A 22,993-nucleotide genomic window follows, 5' to 3' on the forward strand; every position below is an offset into this window, starting at 1 on the left:
ATTTACGCCATGATCCTCTACCAGTCATCGAGGTTTGCGCCGTGATCCTCGTCCAGTCACGTATATCTCGCCTTTCTGTTATTGTGCTATCTTCGATCTTGCTCGATGTCTGTCTTGTTTAGCTTCGATCGCTACTAGCCTCGATCTCGACAGGTATCTCGGTTCTGAACTTGATACCTAGTCCTCGCGATTTAGTCTGTTCCGTTACGAGGCCGTCATTCGATGCAATCTCCCGGCCTCAGTCAAATAGTAAAATCGGACGGGCCCGATTTTAACCGTATACACATTCAAAAAGAATAATTTAAAATAGGTACACATTCGCTAAACGAGGAGGTCCGTTAAGTTGTTAAGCTATCTTTCATATAGAGGATTGCCTTTTTAAAACTAGTCCGAATATGATCGATTTATGATATGTTTATTCGAATATTTTTGTGGCTTGAATAATATTATAGGTAGAGGCGGATCCAGTATTTGAAGTTTATGAGTTCCTACCATAAATCTCAAATTAATATGTTATAATAACGATATTCATAGTTAAATATTTACAATTATTTAGTTGATTTCTTATATATAAATACATGGTCTATGCAAAATTACTGAATATTATGAAAACCTATATACAATACTCTAGATCCGCCACTGGAATAAGAGTAGATGAACATTTTAAATAGCTTATATTGGGTTGAAATAAGTACTGGGTAGAACTTAGGAGAATAAAAGTAAATCAAAAGAGAAAAATGATTAAAAGGTAAGCAACATTGAATCAAAAGAGAAGAAGTTATTATTATTTTTTTCACGTAACTTTTTTTCTCACCCTCTCAAACTCGTTAGAAAGAAAGTTGATTTGAAAGTCCACTCTCTCTATTATGATAGTAGTCTACGGAATAATGTGAGGAGAATAATATGAGAAATATTAGAGCAAATATATAACTTTAATATAAAGATCGATGAATTTACAACTAATCTCTATCCAAGATAAACATACCTATTTTTTTGTCAAGCGTCAACTATAATAGTATTTATTTTAATTCTTACGAAATCCAAATAGTTATATGCCTTATAAACCAAACAGGATGGGGTTACATAACAGGGCTAAAAAGGAAGTCAAAGGATAAGTGAGCCCAGCGAGTGAGGAGTGGTACTTTCGTAATATTAGTACAACCAAGGGGTAAAAATCCACACTACAACAAGCCGCCCACTATTAGACCCAAAACCCTTCACACAAAGTCCTCGTCATCTCACTTTCCTGGCGTTTCACAATTCTCCTCTTTTTCTCCGGCGATCCCTCGCCGGCCGTCGTCGTCGAGAGCTAAATCCCTTCTCTTTTCCGTTAACCCCCTTTTTGAAAAACAACCCTTATTTCGACACAGTTCTTCCAAATAGCCATTCAATTTTTCCCTAATACCGTTGACCCAACTTTTCAATTCACCAATTTCTTCACCGATCCACTGATTTCTTCAATCCCGATGGCATTTCTTCGCTTCTGTTAGGTTTTTTACAACTCTCCCCGTTAATTACCGAACCTACAATTCTCTACATCTTTCTCGGTTTATTACAATTTATACTTATGGCGATTCGATTCACCGTCACTTACTCCGGCTACTTAGCCCAAAACCTAGCTTCCTCGGCTTCTTCAAAAGTTGTGGGTTGCCGGTTCTTTCACGAATGTAGTACTACTGTCCGATCTCGAATTTTTCATCCACCATCTAAAAAACCCGAATCAAATTACTCCGATTTTCGCCGGCCTAAAACGAAACCCCGGCCGTTGAGTAACACGTACTCGGCCCGGTCATTTTCGTCCGGTTCAGTTTGTTCATCGCTTGCTGCCGAATTCCTCAGTGAGAGTTGTTCAAAATCACCTTTGGTTGTTGGATTAATTTCGCTGATGAAGTCTTCTTGTGGTTCCTCTGCTACGATGAGTGTTTTGGGGATTTCGCCTTTGAAAGCATCTTCGATACTACCATTTTTTCAGGGCTCGAAATGGCTTCCTTGTAATGTGCCCAGTACTATTGGGTCCTCGGCTGCTCGAGCCGAGGTGGATAAGGGTGGAACTGAAAAAACTGAATGTAGTAATAAAAAGTTTGTTTGTTCGGAGCCTTTGGTTTCGAATGAATTGAAGGCTGTTTCGAATTCGAAGAGCTGTTGGTTGTCAAAGGTGTTGAACGTTTGTTCTGATGATGCAAAAGCTGCATTTACAGCATTGAGTGTGAGCATAATGTTTAAGTCATCTTTGGCTGAGCCAAGATCAATTCCGTCTGCTTCCATGTCACCTACTCTCGATGCGGGTGACCGTATAATGGCTGAAAAGGTATATTTGTTGTTCTTTCATTTAGGTCATCTTTTTGGATGTTTTTGAATTGTATTATCTGTGGTTAAAATCATTTTTTTGCACCTGGGTTACTATGATGAATTTGAAGTTTGTTACTGTTTGATTTCTTTTTCATTTGTAAATAGCTGGACTAAATATGTGATGGGTGGTTATCATGATCATTTGTGCCTGGAAAATGAAGTCATTTTTTGGGTGTTGTATTCTCGGGTTGTTTGGTTCGATCGTGGGATAGACCGATTGACAAGCCCATGTGCTGGCTTATCCCATGGGATTAGCTATCCCACCTTCTATATTGGATAGCTAATACAACCATTTTGGTATAAAATATATATTGGTATTAGCTAATACCCATAACCACACAACAACAACAACAACAACCCAGTAAAATCCCACAAGTGGGTTCTGGGGAGGGTAGAGCGTAGGCATACCTTACCTCTACCCGAGGGAGTAGATTTGCTGTTTTCGGAAGACCCTCGACTCGAGAAGACGACAACAGAATATATAAATACTATCAACAAAAAACAATAAAAATAATGACAACATAAGAACCAAAGAATAGATACAAAGCACTAACATTCATCCGTAGATAAGTTCCGGCACAAAGAAAAGCTATAGAATAGTGCGAACACAACATGAACCACTAACAATCTAAGACAAAACCCAATCACTGTATCACACTAGCCTCACACCTCTACAAAGTAGATCAATGCTCAACCACCTCTTAACCCACAACTCTAATGCTCGACCTCCACACCATCTTATCAAGGGTCATGTCCTCGGAAATCTGAAGCCACGCCACGTCTTGTCTGATCACCTCTCCCCAATACTTCTTAGGCCGCCCTCTACCTCTTCTTGTACCCGCCAAAACCAACTGCTCACACCTCCTTACCGGGGCATCTTGGCTTCTCCTCTGAACGCGCATGAACCATTTGAGCCTCGTTTCCCACATCTTGTCATCCATAGGAGCTGCGCCCACCTTCTCCCGAATATCTGCATTCCTAATCTTATCCATCCTAGTATGCCCGCACATCCACCTTAACATCCTCATTTCTGCTACTTTCATCTTCTGGGTATGTGAGTGTTTAACTGGCCAACATTCAGCCCAATACAACATGGCCGGTCTAACAACCGTTCTATGAGTGACATAGGCACCTTCTTGTCACACAGTACTCCAGATGCTAGCCTTCATTTCATCCACCCCACCCCTATACGGTTTGTTACATCCTCATCTATCTCCCCATCCCCTGAATAATCGACCCAGGGTACTTAAAACTGCCTCGCTTGGGGATGACCTGTGATTCAAGCCTCGCTTTCGTGCCCGCTTCCCTCGGCTCCGTGCCGAACTTGCACTCCAGGTATTCCGTCTTAGTCTTGTTCAACTTGAAACTCTCAGATTCAAGGGTCTGTCTCCAAACCTCCAAACTGTCGTTAACGCCGCCTCGCGTCTCATTGATCTGAACTATGTCATCAGCGAATAACATACACCATGACACCTTCCCTTGAATGTGGCGTGTCAGTGCGTCCATAACCAAGGCAAATAAAAACGGGCTGCGCGCAGATCCTTGATGTAACCCCATAACAAACGGAAAATGCTTTGAGTCGCCTCCCACTGTCCTAACACGAGTTTTAGCTCCATCATACATGTCCTTAATCGCCCTAAATGTATGCAATCGACACACCTTTAGCCTCCAAGCATCTCCAAAGAACCTCTCTAGGGACCTTGTCATATGCTTTCTCCAGGTCAATAAACACCATATGCAAATCCTTCTTCCTATCCCTGTACTGCTCCACCAACCTCCTAATAAGGAAATAGCCTCCGTAGTCGATCGACCCGGCATGAACCCGAACTAGTTGTCGGATATAGACACCGTCCACCCTCAATTCTACCACCCTCTTCCAGGCTTTCATGGTATGACTTAGTAACTTGATACCCCTATAGTAGTTACAACGCTAACGCTGGATATCACCTTTGTTCTTGTACAACGGAACCACCGTGCCCCACCTCCACTCATCTGGCATCCTCTTCATCCTGAAAATAACATACTAATACCCATAACCAAACATGGGATAAATACAATCCCAGTTTTTTCCTAGGATTAGTATCATTATCCTGGTTACCAAACGATCCCTCAGAGTCTTACTAGTATTATTTTATCTTTACCGATAGAAAAAACTAGTATTATTTGTACTGATAGTACTTTCCAACTGGCATGCCAGGCGTTGTCTATTGATTGATTGATTGGATATATTGGCAGAAAAATGTTGAGCCTTACCACCTGCTAGGTTATGTTGGTCATTCAAGGTTTTGGAAAAGATCTGTTTTAGTTTCCTTACACCGTGGTAATTTTGTTAATCGAGTGATGATAACGTTTTCCTTTTTAGTTATCAATGATTTTGTTTAGACCTCAAAGATGGTGAGTGAATGCCATTATGTTCGAATTCAACACTTTTGTGAGCTGATTTCTTTAACAAAAAGTCTCTCGTGGATCTAACTTTTGTGTGAGGGTTGTCCTAGTAGTGCCAAATAACCAATCCTCATTCAGGAACATGCTCGTTACGTACATGAAAGATCAAATGCTCATTATGTTTATGATTAGTTTGGTCTTTATAACTGGTGCCTTTCATGCAACAGACGTGTGTCTCCTACTATCACTATCTATGTCTGAGCAAATCTGACATGCTGGGGTTCTGAACAAAACATGTATATTCTGTCCTGATTGTTTACCAACCTTGTAAACGCTTAGCATGTGTAATGCTAGCTCTTCACTAATCATTATGCTATATGCCGCATTTCGTTTCAGGTTTCATATATTTTCCGGAAGCCTGAAGTTTCAGATATAGTGATATTTAGAGCCCCACCTATCCTTCAGGTATGTTAGAATTGTCTGGACTGTTTGTAGTGTGAGATTTTTATTGTGCACATGCATTCAGCAAGTTGCAATTTTCTGTATCTTGCAGCATATTGGATATAGTGCTGGAGACGTCTTTATTAAAAGAATTGTTGCAACGGCTGGGGACTATGTTGAAGTATGTTCTTCTCTACCACGTTTTATGGAGTAACTCTGTCAAGTCTGATGTCTTATTCAAGGATAATGTTTTATGCAGGTGCGCGAGGGTAAACTGTTTGTGAATGGTGTTGCTCAAGATGAAGAATTCATTTTAGAGCCCCTTGCATATGAAATGGAACCAGTGGTAATGCATTTATTCTGTTTATCTTTGATGATGTCTACAATTTAATTTCATCAAAGACCTAATTTTTTACTTGGTCATTTTATAGCTTGTTCCTGATGGCTATGTGTTCGTGATGGGGGACAATCGCAATAACAGCTTTGATTCTCATAACTGGTGAGCATAGAACGATTTAATTTATTCAAAAGAAAAGCAACAGTGCACTGCTAAAGAAGAGCTGCATTAGTATTCAACCTTGTCTTCTGGCTCTGCCTCCCTCCCGCCGCCCCCTTAAAACCAAACCTTCCATTTTTCTTTAATTAGGTATATAAAAAGAGCCCCTTGTTGTGAATGTGATAATTCCATAGGAATCACTTGTGCATTTTGGGTAGGGATGGCGGTGCGGTGCGGGTTTTGTCTTAACCGTCAAAATTTCAACCCGCCCCGCCCCACATAGTATTTCCACCCGCATCTACCCGCCCCGCCCCGCCCCGCCTAGATTCCTTTTTTTGGCTGGAATTTTTTATGTCTAACCTAGGTGGTCTTACTTAATATTTCCAGCTGTTTATGGGCTGAAAAAGATTGCTTAATCCATAGTGAGCCACTGCCATCACACATTATAAACAAAATAATTTTTTTATTTCACGGGTAGTGTCGAAGTCAAAAGAAAATGTTTATTACAAATTTAATGCTTTGTATTATAATTAAAATAAAATACAAGAAGAATGATAGTTGTTGAATTTTCATGGTAGACATTTTTGTTTGTCTAATATACTTTAATTATTTTGAGAACGAGAAAAGCAATTCGAAAGGATAAAGAAGGAAAAAGCTTATAATATACGGGTAGTTGTTTACTTTTGCCATCTCATATTATGAAGAAGCAATTACTCCATATCTTTATGTCAATTGTAGTGATCATGTGTCCGAGAGAATACATTACAGCTATTATTAAATCAATGTTTGAGAGTGAAGACCCCGCAACCGCCCCGCAACCCGCAAGAATATTTAAAAAAAAAAAAATCAAACCGCCCCGCCCAGCACCCGCATAAGCACAAACCCGCCCTGCCCTGCATAGGTTCAAACCTGCTCCGAACCCGCACCGCCACATTGCCATCCCTAATTTTGGGCTAGGAAAGCGAAACAATTAGAATCAAGCGGAAAGCACTGGTGTATTTTTTTCATTTATCTGTATGCAAAATTTGGATCTCATTTATCTGTATGCAAAATTTGGATCTCATTTATCTGTATGCAATTTGGATCTCATCTCATTTATACTGTCTAATTTTTTCAGGGGTCCACTTCCCATTGAAAACATTGTTGGTAGGTCAGTATTCAGATATTGGCCACCATCGAAAGTGTCGGACACTCTGCATGGATCAGTATTGGAGAAGAAAGTAGTTACAGTTTCTTAACCCTTGGCCCCTTTGTTCTAAGTGGGGAGTTCAACTGACTTCTTTCGTCTCTTTATTCTTTTACTGGTCATTTTCTGCCTTTTGGCTCATTGGATCAGCTGTATAATCTTTTCCTATTCCATCTAGTGTCGTTCGATACACAACTTGAACCACTTTGAGGATGGATTATCTTAATCCCTCGTGTTGGCTATTTTTTCTCAAGGGCCCTATCTTGGGCGGTATCTGCAATTTTATGTAGTGGGAAGTCTCAGAGATAAAGCGATCGGTTCACTGGAATTTTGCAACTCAGTTGTGATGATCTGAAGAACGGTTGATTGGTGGTGTTCTTGGAACTGAAACATTGTTCTTCTCTTAACTTTAGAGTGGAGAACCGGACCGGGGAGACGCCTTGGTGCCTACGTCGATCCAGCAAAGTTCCAGCAGCAAATTGTGACAATTTTTTTGAGGCTGAATGTGTTTAATATTTGCTTGTATTCGTGCTGAATGTAGTGAATTTTTGAAGTATGGTTTCCATGTAACAATTTTCTCTGCTGTGTTTTAGGGCGGCTCCACCCCTAGGCCAATAAACCTCTTGCTTTATACCCTGTTTGGCAAAGTTATCCAATCTCAAAAGTACCTTTTTTTTTTTTTTTGAAAAAAGTGCTTTTTCCCAAAGTTTAAGTGTTTGGTCAAATTTTAAAAAAGAAAAAAAAGTATTTTTGAGTAGAAGTAGTTTTGGAGAAACAGAAAAAAATAGCTTCTTTCCAGAAGCATTTTTTGAGAAGTAGTTTTGGGAAAAATATATTTACAAGCACTTTTTAAAAGCTTGGCCAAATACTTATTGTTACTTAAAAATGCTTTTTAAAATAATTAGCCAAAAATAAATTGCTTCTCATCAAAAGTACTTTAAAAAAAAAGTATTTTTCAAAATAAGCTGATTTTTTTCAGCTCGGTCAAACGGGCTATCAGGCCCCAAAATTCCAAAGCCCCTAAAAAATTTTCTATTAGCTATAAAATATGTAATTCAAATAATACTATTACAGTTCTTATTAGTGATAAGTAAATCGTTTTAACCATTTGTTGTTAGCTAATAGCTTGTTATCAATAATTAATCGCATCATTTTTACTTTACACTATTTTTAGGGATTTGGTTGAGATCATTATAAATGGAAGTGGTAGATAATTTAAACTTTAGTCACTTTATGTTTCTTTCTTCGTATTCATTGAAGCTTAATGAATCAAATTTCTTTACAACTTTTGCTTTGTGAAGTTTCTTCTTTTAATGTCATAGCAGACTCGTTTCAAACTAATTGGTTTTCGGCGAAGGGTCAAATATATCCATTTACTTTCAAAAATGGTATAAGAATACCCTTCGTTATGCTATTGGGTTATCTATACCCCTGCAGTCATACTTTGGGTTTAAATATACCCCTCATTTAAACGGAGGGATAAGTGTCATCGTCCTGTTGGTCAATTCTAAATATCTCCTAATTAATTAAAAAGACCCATTACCCATACCCGAAAAGCAATTTTTTTTTGTAAAACTGAAAAAAACTGAAATTATTTTTACTAAAAACTGAAAAAACCGAAAATATTTTTTTTCCAGTTTTTACAAAAAAACTGCTTTAAAAAAACTGAAAAATATTATTTAAAACAATATTTTTGTAAAAACTGAAAAAGAAAAAGCTGAAAAGCAATTTTTTTTGTAAAAGCTGGAAAATACTAGAATTTGTTTTACTAAAAACTGGAAAAAAAAAACGAAAATATTTTTTTTTTCAAGTTTTTACAAAACAACTGCTTTAAAAAAAGCTTAAAAATATTTTCTAAAATAATATTTTTGTAAAAACTAAAAAAAAAACTGTAAAGCAATTTTCTAAAGCAATATTTTTGTAAAAACTGAAAAAATATATATATATATTTTTTTTCAGTTTTTAGTTAAAAATATTTCAGTTTTTTCCAGTTTTTAACTGCTTTAGAAAATTATTTTTCAGTTTTTACAAAAATATTGTTTTAGAAAATATTTTTCAGTTTTTTTAAAGCAGTTTTTTTTGTAAAAACTGGAAAAAAAATATTTTCGTTTTTTTCAGTTTTTTAGTAAATTTGTTTTTTAGTTTTTTTCAGTTTTTATAAAAAAAAAATATTTAAAAAATAAATTATTTTTTGGGTATGAGTAATGAGTCTTTTTAATTAATTAGGAGATATTTAGAATTGACCAACAGGACGATGACACATGTCCCTCCGTTTAAATGAGGGGTATATTTGAACCCAAAGTATGACTGCAGGGGTATAAATAACCCAATAGTATAACGAAAGATATTTTTAGACCATTTTCGAAAGTAGAGGGGTATATTTGGCTCTGCCGATTGTTTTTTTGACACCCCACTCCAAAAATTGAGAAAGTAACCTTTTTAAAGTGCTTTTGGAATTTTTGCAAAATACAAATTGATACTTTAATATTGGCAAAGACACCTTTTGAATTAATTAGCCAATATAAAGAATTACTCTCCTAAAATACTTTTTCGAAAAATACTTGTAATAAAAATCTTATAATAAGATTTTGAAAGATTGGCATAAACTTTATTCACGTCGAACTTCACATAGAAGCATCATCAAGAGTAACCATCCGGTAGAAGTACCTCATTTGATTATCTGTCTAACTATTCGCGAAGTTTAGATAACTAGTTTGATTTGTATATTATATAAATATTAATTGAATTTTTATAAAAGTAAATAGCTAATATGTTATTTGGAAAAGAAAGTTTTACTTCATCATAGATGAAGAGTAATGTGTTAAAATGATAGCTATTAAATTTAGGCAGATTAGCCTAGCAGACACTTGTACTAGTATGAGTTTGTCATCCCGATCCCTCTACTCTATAAAGTTTCAACCGGACATTTGAACTCATGCAAAATATAACTTTTAAGTACCTATGACCATTGTCCGAGCACATGTGGCAATAAAACATTGAGCTGGACAAAATGTGTGTAATTCGCGGGGCAGTGAGCGTGAATATGAATATTTTGAACAATAAATTATTAAAATAAGAAGAAAAAACAAATAAAAAAATAAAGTAAAAATAAATAAAAATGAGCAAAAGCAAAACAGGAGACTTATCGTTCTTCCCAGCACTCCACCCCATCTTGTTGCCTTTTCTTTCTCCCTGTTCGTTTCTTCTCCCCAAGAGAAAAAAAAAAAATAAAGCAATTCTTTACTGAAAATGGTTGTTTCTGCCATAAAAACTTTTCCCCCTATGATTTGATTTAATTTTGAGTTTTTCTTTATTCAATTTCTGATGAGAAGGCTTGAATTTATGACTTTTTGGTCGGTTTGATTCGGTTTTCGGTTTGGTTCAATTTTTCATGTTTTTATGAACATCCCTAGGTGCTAATGCTAGTAAAAGAATCTCATAATTTTCATATGTTTTTCTTTATTTTTCTTTAAAATTTTCAATTATTTTATGAAATGTTTTAAATTTTGGTGGTTAAGCATTGTACTTTCTGTAGTATTATGCTAAATAGGCGGTAAGAGACTGCTTGGATTTTGAGAAGTGATAGTAAAAGTGAAAAGAAGAGGAGTGTAGTGATGATTTTGGAGAGATTCACCCGTAACAGTGATAGTGAGGATAACGAGGATGATTGAAAATTATAACCAAACGTGGGTTTGATTATGTATTTGCAGACAAGGAGGAAGGGGTGGTGATGTCGGGTGATGGTGAGTAGAAGATTGAGAAATGGAATAGTGGAAGAGAGTGGACTGTTTCGGGTTTCTCTTTTTTGAAAAAAAGGGATGGATTTGCAATTTTTATAAAAAAATAATATTTTATAATAAATAATGATGTGACATTAATTTAGGCGAGGTGAATATGATATGTTTGTCATGTCAAGCGAGTGAGCATTAGAGGTGTTTAAAATTTATGTTTTGATCGAGTTCAAGTATCTGATTGAAACTTTGTAGAGTAGAGGGACTAGTATGACAAAACCAAACTAGTACAAGTGTCTTTCGGACTATTCTATCTATGTAATACTTGTAAGACAAATAATGTTATATGTGAATGCCAAGCTATTAATGTTCAATATATCTCCCGAATGAGTATTGTAAAGATGCGAATGTTAAGGTGATTAAGAATGATTATATTATATATAATGTGTGATCTAATGAAAAGTAAGAAAGATATATAAGTGATATCAATAAGTTGAGATAAAAAATCCTGGGATTAAATTTTTGTCACGTAGTAAGTTCACATTATGTCCAATATTTATTAACAGTCTTTTAGTTGTGTCAAAAATTTATATATCGATAAAAAATACAGACAACTTCTCACTCTCTTTTTAATCTTTAGTTAATATAATATTGGTTGAAAGGAGTTTAAATAGAGCAAAATAAATATTATTCATATAAACGATTCAAACTTATTTGAATGGATTGATAAAGAATTATGTTGTACAATGTACAATCCTATAATGCGGTGTCCCAAATAGTCAATTTCCATGTCCCTCTACAGATCTGTGTTGTCTCTGCAGAAAGCATAGCAAAGCAAAGCCTTTTAATCCCATTGCTATTTCATAGCAAAATCAAAAGCCAACAATGATCTATACCCATTCTTCTACTTTTCTCCTAATCTTTGTCCTTCTCTCTCCAATTTCAATTGCCACTTTATCATCCCCTATACCCTTCAACATCTCTCACTTCATTTATCCCAGAATCAACTACTTCGAACATCCCCAATCTTCACCTCACCCTTTTCTTCAGGTTTGTTCAATTGCCCAACTGGGTTTTTCTTAATTACTGTTTATTTTTCTAATTCTGGGTTTTATGGTTCTCTTTTGTATATGTTTTCAGGAGGTGTTAAAAGGGATTGCTGAGAAAGAGAAATGGGATTTCGAGGACTTGAGAGTTTCCAAATTGGATGTGAAGAAATTAAAGTTTGGAACTTTAAGGAAGTATGAGTTTCGGGTTCGAATTGGGAAGATGGAATTTGTATTCTTGATGTCAGATGAAGTGTCTCAGTGGAAAGACTTTAACTTTCTTAACAAGAATGAATCTGACTTTGAGTCATTGGTTAAAGAGATTGGTTCTAAGGCTACTCTTGATGTCTTGAAAATTCATGGGCCATTTGAATTGTATGCTACTGGAGATGATGATTACCTCTCTTTGAACTTACCCGTATGTCTATCTTTCTTTATTGTTTTAACTTTATTTTTTGGGTTAAAATTTTATATGTATGGTTGAAAATTTTAAATTTATGCACGCACTAAGGCTGCACCTATTGTCACAAAGGAGTAGTCGATAGCACCCTGTTTAGCTCGAGCTCTATATATATAGTTTAATTTTTTTAACTTGTACCTACTGTTACAGAGGAGTAGTGAGTGTAGCACTTGCTGACTTGAACTTGTAGATCCACCTCAGATTGATTGCAAATTTAGATTGTGTTATAATTGAAGTGGAAGTATCTTAAAGATGTAGTATTTGGGTTTTGATTCAAATGTTGGAGTGCATAGTGAAGTAGTTTTCCATAGTCCTTGTGTCTCAAGTTATCACAGTGCAAAACTTTTGAAGTCCTTACATTCAGCATATTTATAAGTGCTAACCTCCTTGAAGTTTCAGTGGACTTATCATACGGAAGGGAAGCTGTGATTATATCAGCAAAGTTGTTATAGGCTTATCTAGGTTTCATTTAAAATAGAACTGCTACATTTATACATGTAGCTTCTTCAGATGCAAAATATTTTAGAACTTTTAATCTGTCACAGGGGGAGTGAACATCAAAATTGTGAATGGATGATATACTTTTGTTCAATGTATTTGACTGACTTGATGCTGTAATGGTGAGAGAATGTCAAACTAGCCTATGTGCACCATGATTGATTTTCTAGCTGTTAAGTTCGATTACATAATGCGATGATTATTATCTTATTATATCACGGAGAATTGTGCTCAGATGTGATGCAACATTGCCTGTTTGGATATTGATGTCTGACATATTCCTTTAATCATTCAGATTATTCTCTTGAAGGGGATGGATATAGATTTGTGCTTTGATCTCTTCTTGCTAGCCTTGCAACTACTGTTGCTACGATGTGATTTGTGATCACTTGATGCCTTCATTATGTGTTCTATTCGAACAGTGAGAGTAAGATTTATTACAATCATTACGTTTTCATGTTGGGCTAATAACGTTTTGTTGTTTATCTTTTTAACAGCTGAACTCTTCCTATACGGGGTTGAAAAAGATCCTTGTTGGTGAGGGCATCACTGTAGAAGTTAAAGGTGCGGATAAAATATCAATTTTCAACATTTCTGCGTTGCTTAAATTGGTAAATGGAAGCATTTTGACCAAGTCGGGAGGTTGTGAATTTGGATGTGTTTGGCAATCATCCTGCATACCGTTACTTCCAGTACATGCTAGTGGATCTGCATCAGTACTTGCGTATTGGACCAGAAACCCTGGTTTAAGAATTGACACTGCCTTTGTATCGAGAAGAATCATCAAGTTGCTAGCTGAAAAATGTTACGCAAGGCATATTTACAGAAAGCGGAGCTTGTATAGTGATTTTCTGACTCAGAAGATAACATTACTAGGAAAGGTTCTAAGAAGTTTTCTAGGTGGCAGGACCAGTCAGATTGCAAGATTAGATCTTTTAAAAGTGAAAGTTGAAGACTTGACCCTTTTTCGCTTCCAGTTGGAGTTGGAAAGAGGTATTCCGAGCAACGACACATACTGGACTACTTTGGGGCAGTGGAGAACAAAGCCAGCTGTTGAACGTTCGTGGTTTGAAGTAACAGCAAGGTTTGAGGAAGAGGTCTTGAAGCCGCGCTTCATTCAGAAGGTCAGACCTTTTATTGAAGTAGATTCATCGTCATGGAGTAATTTGATGTCGAATATGTCCTTTACCAAAATTTCATCTTTTCTTGTCCCGCCAGAGCCTTTAACATTGGATGTTAGATGGTAGGGGAATTACATGTTTTATTTACTTATTAACCAGTCTCAGCGTGCTGTAATGTAGATTCTCAATCTTCCTCACTGTGGTGATTGAAAATTGTTGCCGTATTTGTACATCATATCACTTGTAAATTCAAAGTGAATGGAAAGGAATGAGTAACTCTATTTTGTAAATCTGAAGTGACAATTAATCGAGATTGAAAAAGTCCTTGTATGACGTAAGTTTTTGATAATAACTGAACACTTGCTCTCGAGATTGCTCTAAATGAAAGCTTGTTTTAAGAGGTTTATGTGAATTGCTCTAATTACGTAAACTTGCTAAAGGAATCTCGAAGATGGTCCGTCTCGTATTAGCCTATGCCCAAGTTCACATCAAATGATGCTTGCTTTCCTAGCCCTTCTAGTTTGTTGCCTCTTAACCTATCTTTTGTGGAGTCATATTAGAGAGATATACGGTCTCTTTGGGTTGATCAGATGAGTTGTTAGGATTCTGCAATTGGCATGTGGGCCAGAAATAGGATCTGACATCATAGCCTCCTGTTTCCTCAGTTCATCCTGCGGTTACAAGAGGACGAATATGAGATGTTGCTCATGTAATATATGAGACCTTAAATTCTTTCAGTAGAAAACTGCAGATTTTAAACTACGTGGTTCCAGGATGTTAATTTTCTGGGTACCCTTGGGTTCTAACACGTTTGCTTTGTCTATGGGATTGTCGACTCAATCCATTTCGGCAGAATTCATGTATACTATCAATCAGTTAGTTGTTTTTTTTCTACTTTATCCAAGCTCTGGTATTGAAAGAAGAAAAAAAGAAGAAGAAATGCAGTGTAAGGCCAAGTGCTTTCATTGCCAATGGAAATGCATTTGCCTTTTTCCTAATAACTAGACATTCAACATTAAATTAAGCGAGGAATAGTTTAGCAATGAAGAACTTAGAGTGAAGGTGTAATGTATTGCATTATGTTGTCACGGTTTACTTGGATCTAACAACTCAAGTCTCAAATTTCATGCCCATGTTAATACCTTCTGTTATCACATTTTACTTCTCCTTCCTCCTCACCCTCTCCCTTACCAAAAAGTAAAGGGAAAGATTATTTTACATTGTGATTTATTGTTAAGTTCTTCTGCTCCAATAAATTGTGTTAAGCGTACTTCATATTTGGAAAGTGCCAGACTGTAGCTAAGTCTAAAACCACACTGTCAGGATTTTTCTCCTGATATACTTTGGGTGTGGTATATACTATGATCATTTGCATCTCTGAACACGTGATCAACTAAAAATACTGAGTGCAGGATTACATGGAGACTAGGGAAATAAGTACATTGTTATTATATTATATAATTTAGGTCAAACACGATAAGGAAGAATATTTCTTAAACGATACATGTTTCCATTTTCCCCTTGGCCTTCTTGTCAGAGGTAGCATCTTCTGGATTCAGTTCTAGCTTCTTATACTTATACCAAGATGCACACAGTAAATAAAACCCAAAGTTCAGCACACTGACTCCTGCTAGCAACCAATAGAAGTAGTCGAGCTTGTCTCTGTTCAAGTTGTTATTAGCTAACCAGCCACCACTCACCTTGTTAATTACACTCACCACCAATGAGCTTGTGAAGTACCCAAATGCCAGAGAAGACCAAGAAATGGCCATACTCAGTGATTTCATGCCTGATGTGCTCTCTGCATAAAAGAAATCAAGCAACCCCACCAATGTAAATATTTCAGCTGTTGCAAATATTACGTATTGGTATCCGAGCCAGAACACACTCATAGGTAATGGACTGGCTGAATCAACCATGTTTTGCTCAATGGCAACTGATTTCCTGTGACTTTCTACAACTGCAGCTACTGCCATAGAAACCGCTGTAAGTACTAGTCCAACACCTATACGTTGGAGTTGTCGAATCCCAGAAGGGATCCCTGTAAATTTTCTTGCTATTGGAATGAAAATTCGATCATAGACTGGGATCAGGAAGAGTTGGAACAATTGTGGAATTATAGGTATTGAAGGCCCTGGGATTTCAAAGTTTCGGATTTTTCTGTTCATTGTTAGACTTTGTTGAATAGTGAAGGTCTGGAGTTGAGCCATACAAGTGTTCATGAAGACAGTGCTCAATATTATTGGGAGCATTCGGACTACAATCTTTGTTTCTTCAACTTGTGAGATGGTACAGAGGCTCCATTGTCCATGTGCACTTGATGTAGATGCTTCTTGTTTGGTCCTCAGTATGGCTGCCCTGTCCAAAAATCTGTACATATTGTGGGAATTTGGTTAGCTGAAGTAATATGTCAACCAAAAGATCAGAAAAAGAGATGTTAAGTACTTGAATTGATCAGTCCTTTGAAGAATCTCAGTTTCATTTTCAGGTTCTCTACTCTTGATCTGATATAAATCTTCTTTGTTTTGTGGTAGTGGGAGATTTCTGTTTGTAAAAGCTGCAACAAAAACCTGCGCGATACGCATAAGAGGGCTTCCTTTAGGAATGTTGTTTCTATAAAATGGTTTTCCCATGGTTAAGAGCAGGATTGCTAAACCAACTGCTACACAGCAGACACCAAAAGACCAATCCCATCCTTGGCTATCACTTATCCAGACAAAAAATGTAACACCAAGCATTGCTCCAACGGTGATGCAGAACAGTAGCCAATTGAAGTAACTTGATAATTTTGCAACCCCTTTGGGATCCTTTTCATCAAATTGATCAGCACCCAAAGATGGCAAAGCTGCTTTAACTCCACTGTTTCCGAGTGCTATTAGATAAATGCCTCCATACAAGATTGCCAATTGGCCTGTATCTGCAGATTCACATTGATTGCTTAGGCTTAAGGGTACATTCTTGCAGGGAAATGGTCTCAGTTGGCTGAAATGTGCTTGAACAGCTAGAAGTGCATATCCCTAACAAATGAAAGAATGATCAAAAGTCAAATCTTGTTTCTGCATAGACATTTGAATAATCTGTTTTTGTTTTCTTGCTTAGTCAAGATGTTAGAAATGAAAGTACCAAGACTTGAATGCTGCCAAAGAGAACACAAGTCTTGAATCTGGAGAAGTAAGTATCTGAGAGAAAGGCTCCAAATAGTGAGAGCAAGAATGCAGTTCCCATGAAGTTTGTGACAGTAGTGGCAGATTTTGTTAAGCTGAAGTTCATATAACCATAGAAGTAAGTCACCAGGCTCACACCATTTGAAATAAAAGCCATGGTATCAATCCCTGCCACAGCTGCATGATATGAAGCCAAAATATCAAAACCCAGAAATTCGGATATAATTGTTTTGTAAAAGAAAGATGTGCGGCCATCCCCATGCACGCCCAAGACCGGACATCTGGAGCATGGACAATACTCTAATACCATATTAAGAAAATGGACTTTGGGTTTAATTCAACATAAGAAACTAGCTCATCAGGTGAGGTGAGAATTAGCCAAAACCATATTAGGAGACGGACACCTTATCTTAGATCCTGTGAAGGTATGACTTTGTTCTCCCTCCTACATGTATTTGCCTGCCACTATGAGGAGGGATTATACTTTTCCTTAAAAGAATACTGTTCATTGCTAAAGGTATCACAAATTTCCAAGACCTGTCACAATTAGATACTTGAAAGATATGCTTACCATACACAAAAAGAGTTGCTCTAGTTCCCCCCTTGCTTGGTAGTTGCTTTGGTTCAGTCTGGGTATCTCTGCAAATTCCCTGCAACATGCAACAAATAACAAATGAAACTATTTAGCCAAAGATGCAGTTCAAAAGGAGAAGCATTCTATTCGTAAGACACAATTGCAAAGGCAACTTGCCATTTCGATTGTTGCTTTTGTTTTGCAAGCCAAACGTAAGACTTGCAAGCTCAAATGATATTGCTCCTCTCTTATATAGGGAATGGACGTAAATTATCTTTTCTCACAAAGTAACAAATTATTTCCGTGAGAAGGAATCAGATAATCCTGAGAGTGTTTTTGTTATCTGTCTGTCATAAATAAAGTACTACTGATAATGTTAATATTACATCTTCTGACTTTGATAAGAGTGAGTTGCTCTAGTGGTGAGTACTCTCCACTTCCAACCAAGAGGTTGTGAGTTCAAGTCACCCCAAGAGCAAGGTGGGGAGTTCTTGGCAGGAGGGAGCCGAGGGTCTATCGGAAACAACCTCTCTAACCCAGGGTACTAGTAGTTGTGCGTACACACTATCCTCCCTAGATCCTAAGTTGTTGTTGTACATCTTGTGACTTTATAACTTGACAAGTTGGCCTAAACTCGTACGGAAAATCACATTAATTATTTGGTTGGTTTTATAATGCCATCACTCAAAGCGACGTTCGTAAGAAGTAGTACTAGATACTAATATTTTAAACAAACGTTGGAGTTTAGAGCTTGCCTAAGATAGTCAAGTTCTGAAAATTAGGTAACCTTAACTTTTATTCGTTTATGATCTCAAGATGTAACTTAATTTTTTCATACAAATCATTGTAATGTAACTTATTTTTTTAATAACTATGGTATCAAAGATCTGTTGCGCGCGCATTTCGATTAATTTCATAGGATACCTACTATCTCCGGAAATAAAGGTTGTGTTCTGCAGACTGCAGTAGGAGTATTCATAAAATTTATTGTTTGTAAGAGCAATGATTTTATAAATAATAGTATTGTGGGCAATTAGTGGACAATAATGTGACTAATCTTTTCGGATCATCTTTTTCTTGGGGCCCAAAGCGTGCTTCCAATGTAATTTTTCTATGATAAGCGACATTGACAAAAAGAGAAATCAATAAGAAGGATTTTTATATTATTGTAAGGAGGATTTTGATATTATTGTCCTTGGTTATGGGGTAGGCAGATGATATCATAAGCTTTTGGAGTTTCCACTAATTCCTGGTACATCTGTAGTTCTGTGGTTTTCTAGCAATTTCATGTTCAGAAACTAATACAATATTAGATTGCTTATTGTGGAGTATCCATAAGCCATTTATGACTTCTCAATTGATTCTGGTTAACAATACCTGTCATTTCTTTGTTTTCTTTTCCCATTTGAGTCTTTTGTATTCAAAGGAGAGTATGATCCAACGACCAGCCTTGCTCAGAAACGGATTCAGAATTTAAATATTTTTACTGTTGAACTGATTGCACTTTTGAAATTATAGATTCAAAATTTAATATTTATTAACAATTTAGTAATTTTCACATATGCTTTAATCTCTGTCGCAAATAACAGGTGGCGAAACTAGAAAATATTTCAAGGGTGTTCAAACTTGTACAAGAAAAATAAAAATTATGGAGAGTGAAGCTCTAACCCGCGCCCATGAGGCCCTCTTGACCACCCTTTGCCACTGAGCTATGAATCTTCATTGTTGCAAGGGTGTTCAATATGTATTACATGCATGTAAATAAATTTTTTTACCTATATACACAGTGTTAATTTTCCGATATTTTCCGACGACCCTTGCTATACTGTAGCTTCGCCCCTGCATATGGAACCTTTGATAAGTAACATAATATAGTACATTATTTTGTAGTAATTCCTAAACTATGCTCATCTCAATCTTCCCCGTGGCCTCCTTACTAAGGACAACATCTTCTGGATTCACATCTACCTTCTTGTATTTATACCAGGAAGCACAAAGTAAATAAAACCCGAAATTGAGCACACTCAATCCTGCTAACAACCAGTAAAAGTAATCAAGCTTGTCTTTGTTCAAGTTGTTATTATCCAACCAGCCACCACTTACTTTGTTCACTATACTTACCACCACTGAACTTGTGTAGTATCCAATTGCCAGTGAAGACCAAGAAATTGCAGTACTTAGCGCTTTCATGCTTGATGCGCTCTCTGAATAGAAGAAATCCATCAATCCCACAAATGTAAACATATCAGCCAAACCAAAGATTGCATATTGATAGCCTAGCCAAAAGACACTCATTGGCAATGGAGTGGTGGTTTCAACCATGCTGTGCTTAATAGCAACTGTTTTCCGGTGTTTTTCTACAATTGCAGCTACTACCATTGACACAGCTGAAAGTACTAGGCCAGCACCTATACGTTGCAGCTGTCGTATCCCTGTTGGAATCCCTGTGAATTTTCTTGCTATTGGAATGAAAACGCGTTCATATATAGGAATCAAGATAATCATAAATAGTAGTGGAATTGCTGGAATTGAAGCCCCTGGAACTTCAAATTTGTGGATTTTTCTGTTCATTGTTGTGCTTTGTTGGATAGTGAAAGTTTGGAGCTGAGCCAAACAAGTGTTCATGAAAACAGTACTCAATATAATTGGGAGCATTCTGACTACAATTTTGGTCTCTTCAACTTGTGTTACTGCACAAAGTTTCCACGGTCCATGTGCACTTGATGTGGATGTGTTCTGGTCAGTCCTCATTATCGTTGCTCGGTCCAAAAACCTGCAAATATTTCAGGGCTTATCATTTATGCTATATATCATATATCAACTATGAACATAATATGAAAGACTATTGTAAAATGTCTTAACATACTTGAATTGGTCAGTTTTTCGAAGAATCTCTGCATCGTTTCTAGCTTCTTTATCATGAATCTCATGTAACTCATGTTCATTCTCTGGCAAAGGGAGATTTCTGTTTCTAAGTGCTACAAAAAACACCTGCATAATACGCGTAAGGGGGCTTCCATTTGAGACATTGTTTCTGTACAATGATTTCCCCATGGTTAGGAACAGAATTGCCAATCCTACTACAATACTGCAGACAGCAAACGACCAATCCCATCCCTGATTCTCACCAATCCAAACTATAAATGTGACACCAAACAGCGCGCCAGTGGTGAGGAAGAACATAAGCCAATTGAAGTAGCTTGATAGTTTAGCAGCCTCTTTAGGGTCCTTCTCATCATATTGATCAGCTCCCAAAGGCGGTGCAGCTGCTTTAACTCCACCGGTCCCAATTGCAACTAGATAAAGTCCCACGTATAAGATTGCCAATTGGCCTTTATTTGCAGACTGACATTGATTCAGTTGGATCAAGAGTACATCTTTACAAGGAAAGGGTCTTAGTTGCCTGAAATGTGCTTGCACTGCTAGAAGTGCATACCCCTGAGAGTTGAAAGCATGCACTTTAGCATTCGTTTGACTTAGCTCATTAAAAGTAGCTGATAAGCAGCAAGTGCGGAAAAACACTTTTAGGTGCTGAAGTTGCTTGTATATATAAGCAGTTACGTATATGAATAGAAGTGTTGAAGCTGAAAATAAGTTGTTAATACGTTTTTCTTAAACCAAACATGGAGAAATTATCTTACAACAACTTCAAAACAGCCAAATAGAACACAAGTCTTGAATCTGGACAAGTAAGTGTCTGAAAGGAAGGCTCCAAATAATGCAAGCATGAATGCTGTTCCCATGAAGTTTGTAACAGCAGTGGCTGATTTTGTTATGCTGAAGTTCATAAATCCATAAAAGTAAGTCACCAAGCTCACACCAGTTGCGAAGAAAGCCATGACATCGATCCCCGCCATAGCTGCATGGTTAAAAGAACACAATATTATTAAGAAGAATTAACCAATAACCGCCCACCTAATCTCATAAACTAAAAATAGCCGCAAGATGTATAATATATATATAATTCACGTATAATATATGTATAACTGTGTATAATCTATGTATACTGGCTAAAAAAAGTAAACAATAAATTTGGCCGGCTATTTGTGTAACAATCCCAGAGTAACAAAATATTTACCATATACAAATAAAGTTGCACTATTTCCCCCTAGCCTTGGTGGTTGTTTGGGTTCAATGTTGACATCTCTGCACATTCTCTGCATATAATTAACACAAAAAAAACTAATTAGCCATAAATGCCATACATGATTTTGAGTCATTGAAACATTTTTCTTTTAGACATATTCTTAGTGGACCTTACCATTTTGATACTGGAGTTGTCCTTCAACAGCCAAAATGTGAAATGTATATTTTTAGCTTGAAAGGTTCTATGATGTGCTTGAGTATATTGGAATCATAACCCTGCCTTTATATAATGAGTGAATAGACATAACCTTTCACATAGGGACAAGAAAAGATAAAAGGAATCAAATTGCATCTGCACATTTGAATTACATAATCAGAGGATCTTTTTGTTCCATATGATTAAACCCTTCCTATTATGATAAATAAACTAAAAAAAGTAAGTGTTATACTCTGACTTTATTCGTTGACATAAGCATGTGCAGATGACTTGATGCCTAATATTTTGAAAAACTTCGACTGCTGAAAATGAGATTCAATTATTTGGTCTCCAGTTTCTGTATGTCAAGAACCACTCAAAACAAACACCTTAATCACAAAGAGTAATACTCATAATTAGTGAAAACAAGGCAGTACATTCCAATTACTTACAACAACAAAATTTCTTCTTCATCTGCAACATGGAGTTAATTAAGCAGATGGTTGTAATATTTTAGCTCCAAAACAGTGATGTTTTTTGGACATCTCCATTTTATTGTTCTCATTTGGTCAAATGGTATCTTAACCTGAGCAAAGAGACAATAAGTATCAGACTAGTATTTGGTCCAATTTGCTCCAAATTTGTTATTTCTGCCGCTTTCTTGAAGCTGATCAAAATAAACTTGTTAAAACCTTAAGTATGCTTTATCTCCACATTGTTAATCCCTTATAATAATTGATTTGAAATGGAATTCAAGTCAGTGTAAGCAAATTATTAGAATGTCAACTGAGTTCTGATGCTGAATTGCAACTTAGCATAGTACTAGAATAACTCTTGTACTAATCTCTCAAAAAACTTTCATGGGGGAATTCTGTTAACTTTATAAGAAATGAGCCAAAGAATGTCAAAAATGAAAAAATAAAAAAAGAAATTTGGTGATAGTTAGCAGTATATTGCCGGCTTTGGCTTCTTTTAAAGGCATAAACTCTTGAGGGTCCACTGGAATATCCAAGAAGCTCAACTTGATTACATTTTTATAGTAAACATCAAAAGTTGACCAGCAGCTTATATATATATACCGCTTCCGTTCACTTTTACTTGACACGTTTTGACTTTTCACGCCCCTTAAAAAATAATAAATGAAGTGCATAATTTATCATGATACTCATATTAATTGATGCATATTTTATTGGATTTGAGAAAATGATTTGAAATGAGTAATAAATACTGTGGGTATATGCGTAAAGTGACAAGTAAAAG

General features: G+C 36.4%; 4 protein-coding genes across 4 annotated transcripts; 2 read left to right on the top strand and 2 right to left on the bottom strand.

The window, feature by feature from the left end:
* Positions 1-1,201: 1,201 nt before the first annotated feature.
* LOC107822399 (thylakoidal processing peptidase 1, chloroplastic) lies at positions 1,202-7,193 on the top strand. The gene is made up of 6 exons (XM_075226180.1): positions 1,202-2,308; positions 5,131-5,199; positions 5,288-5,356; positions 5,435-5,521; positions 5,607-5,674; positions 6,789-7,193. The coding sequence occupies exons 1-6, from the start codon at positions 1,568-1,570 to the stop codon at positions 6,907-6,909; spliced, it is 1,155 nt and encodes a 384-aa protein (XP_075082281.1). The 5' UTR covers positions 1,202-1,567; the 3' UTR covers positions 6,910-7,193.
* Positions 7,194-11,329: 4,136 nt separating this feature from the next.
* LOC107822400 (protein TUNICAMYCIN INDUCED 1) lies at positions 11,330-14,003 on the top strand. The gene is made up of 3 exons (XM_016648937.2): positions 11,330-11,638; positions 11,729-12,052; positions 13,090-14,003. Exons 1-3 carry the CDS (start codon positions 11,474-11,476, stop codon positions 13,837-13,839), a joined length of 1,239 nt encoding a protein of 412 aa, XP_016504423.1. The 5' UTR covers positions 11,330-11,473; the 3' UTR covers positions 13,840-14,003.
* Positions 14,004-15,139: 1,136 nt separating this feature from the next.
* Positions 15,140-17,809, bottom strand: LOC107822401 (protein NRT1/ PTR FAMILY 4.5-like). The gene is made up of 5 exons (XM_016648938.2): positions 17,629-17,809; positions 17,449-17,527; positions 16,837-17,054; positions 16,159-16,730; positions 15,140-16,083 (listed from the first exon to the last, which is right to left on the bottom strand). The coding sequence occupies exons 1-5, from the start codon at positions 17,629-17,631 to the stop codon at positions 15,207-15,209; spliced, it is 1,749 nt and encodes a 582-aa protein (XP_016504424.2). The 5' UTR covers positions 17,632-17,809; the 3' UTR covers positions 15,140-15,206.
* A 1,170-nt stretch (positions 17,810-18,979) lies between these two features.
* On the bottom strand, positions 18,980-22,255 carry LOC107822408 (protein NRT1/ PTR FAMILY 4.5-like). The gene is made up of 5 exons (XM_075226181.1): positions 21,713-22,255; positions 21,530-21,608; positions 21,093-21,310; positions 20,318-20,889; positions 18,980-20,224 (listed from the first exon to the last, which is right to left on the bottom strand). The coding sequence occupies exons 1-5, from the start codon at positions 21,713-21,715 to the stop codon at positions 19,348-19,350; spliced, it is 1,749 nt and encodes a 582-aa protein (XP_075082282.1). The 5' UTR covers positions 21,716-22,255; the 3' UTR covers positions 18,980-19,347.
* Between the last annotated feature and the right edge of the window lie 738 nt (positions 22,256-22,993).

This window comes from Nicotiana tabacum, chromosome 12 (genome assembly GCF_000715075.1).
Source record: "Nicotiana tabacum cultivar K326 chromosome 12, ASM71507v2, whole genome shotgun sequence".
In the NCBI taxonomy this organism is placed as follows: Eukaryota; Viridiplantae; Streptophyta; class Magnoliopsida; order Solanales; family Solanaceae; genus Nicotiana; species Nicotiana tabacum.

Bases quoted from the DNA above. Each gene is read 5' to 3' on its own strand.
- LOC107822401 (XM_016648938.2), bottom strand. The intron at 17,055-17,448 runs GTAAGCATATCT...CATATCATGCAG, and splicing joins AGCAACTCTTTTTGTGTATG to CTGTGGCAGGGATTGATACC. The intron at 16,084-16,158 runs GTACTTAACATC...CAATATGTACAG, and splicing joins CAAAGGACTGATCAATTCAA to ATTTTTGGACAGGGCAGCCA.
- LOC107822399 (XM_075226180.1), top strand. From the start codon at position 1,568: ATGGCGATTCGATTCACCGTCACTTACTCCGGCTACTTAGCCCAAAAC. The intron at 5,200-5,287 runs GTATGTTAGAAT...TGTATCTTGCAG, and splicing joins GAGCCCCACCTATCCTTCAG to CATATTGGATATAGTGCTGG. The intron at 5,522-5,606 runs GTAATGCATTTA...GTCATTTTATAG, and splicing joins CATATGAAATGGAACCAGTG to CTTGTTCCTGATGGCTATGT.
- LOC107822400 (XM_016648937.2), top strand. From the start codon at position 11,474: ATGATCTATACCCATTCTTCTACTTTTCTCCTAATCTTTGTCCTTCTC. The intron at 11,639-11,728 runs GTTTGTTCAATT...ATATGTTTTCAG, and splicing joins CACCTCACCCTTTTCTTCAG to GAGGTGTTAAAAGGGATTGC. The intron at 12,053-13,089 runs GTATGTCTATCT...TCTTTTTAACAG, and splicing joins ACCTCTCTTTGAACTTACCC to CTGAACTCTTCCTATACGGG.
- LOC107822408 (XM_075226181.1), bottom strand. The intron at 21,311-21,529 runs GTAAATATTTTG...TTAACCATGCAG, and splicing joins TGCAACTTTATTTGTATATG to CTATGGCGGGGATCGATGTC. The intron at 20,225-20,317 runs GTATGTTAAGAC...AAATATTTGCAG, and splicing joins CGAAAAACTGACCAATTCAA to GTTTTTGGACCGAGCAACGA.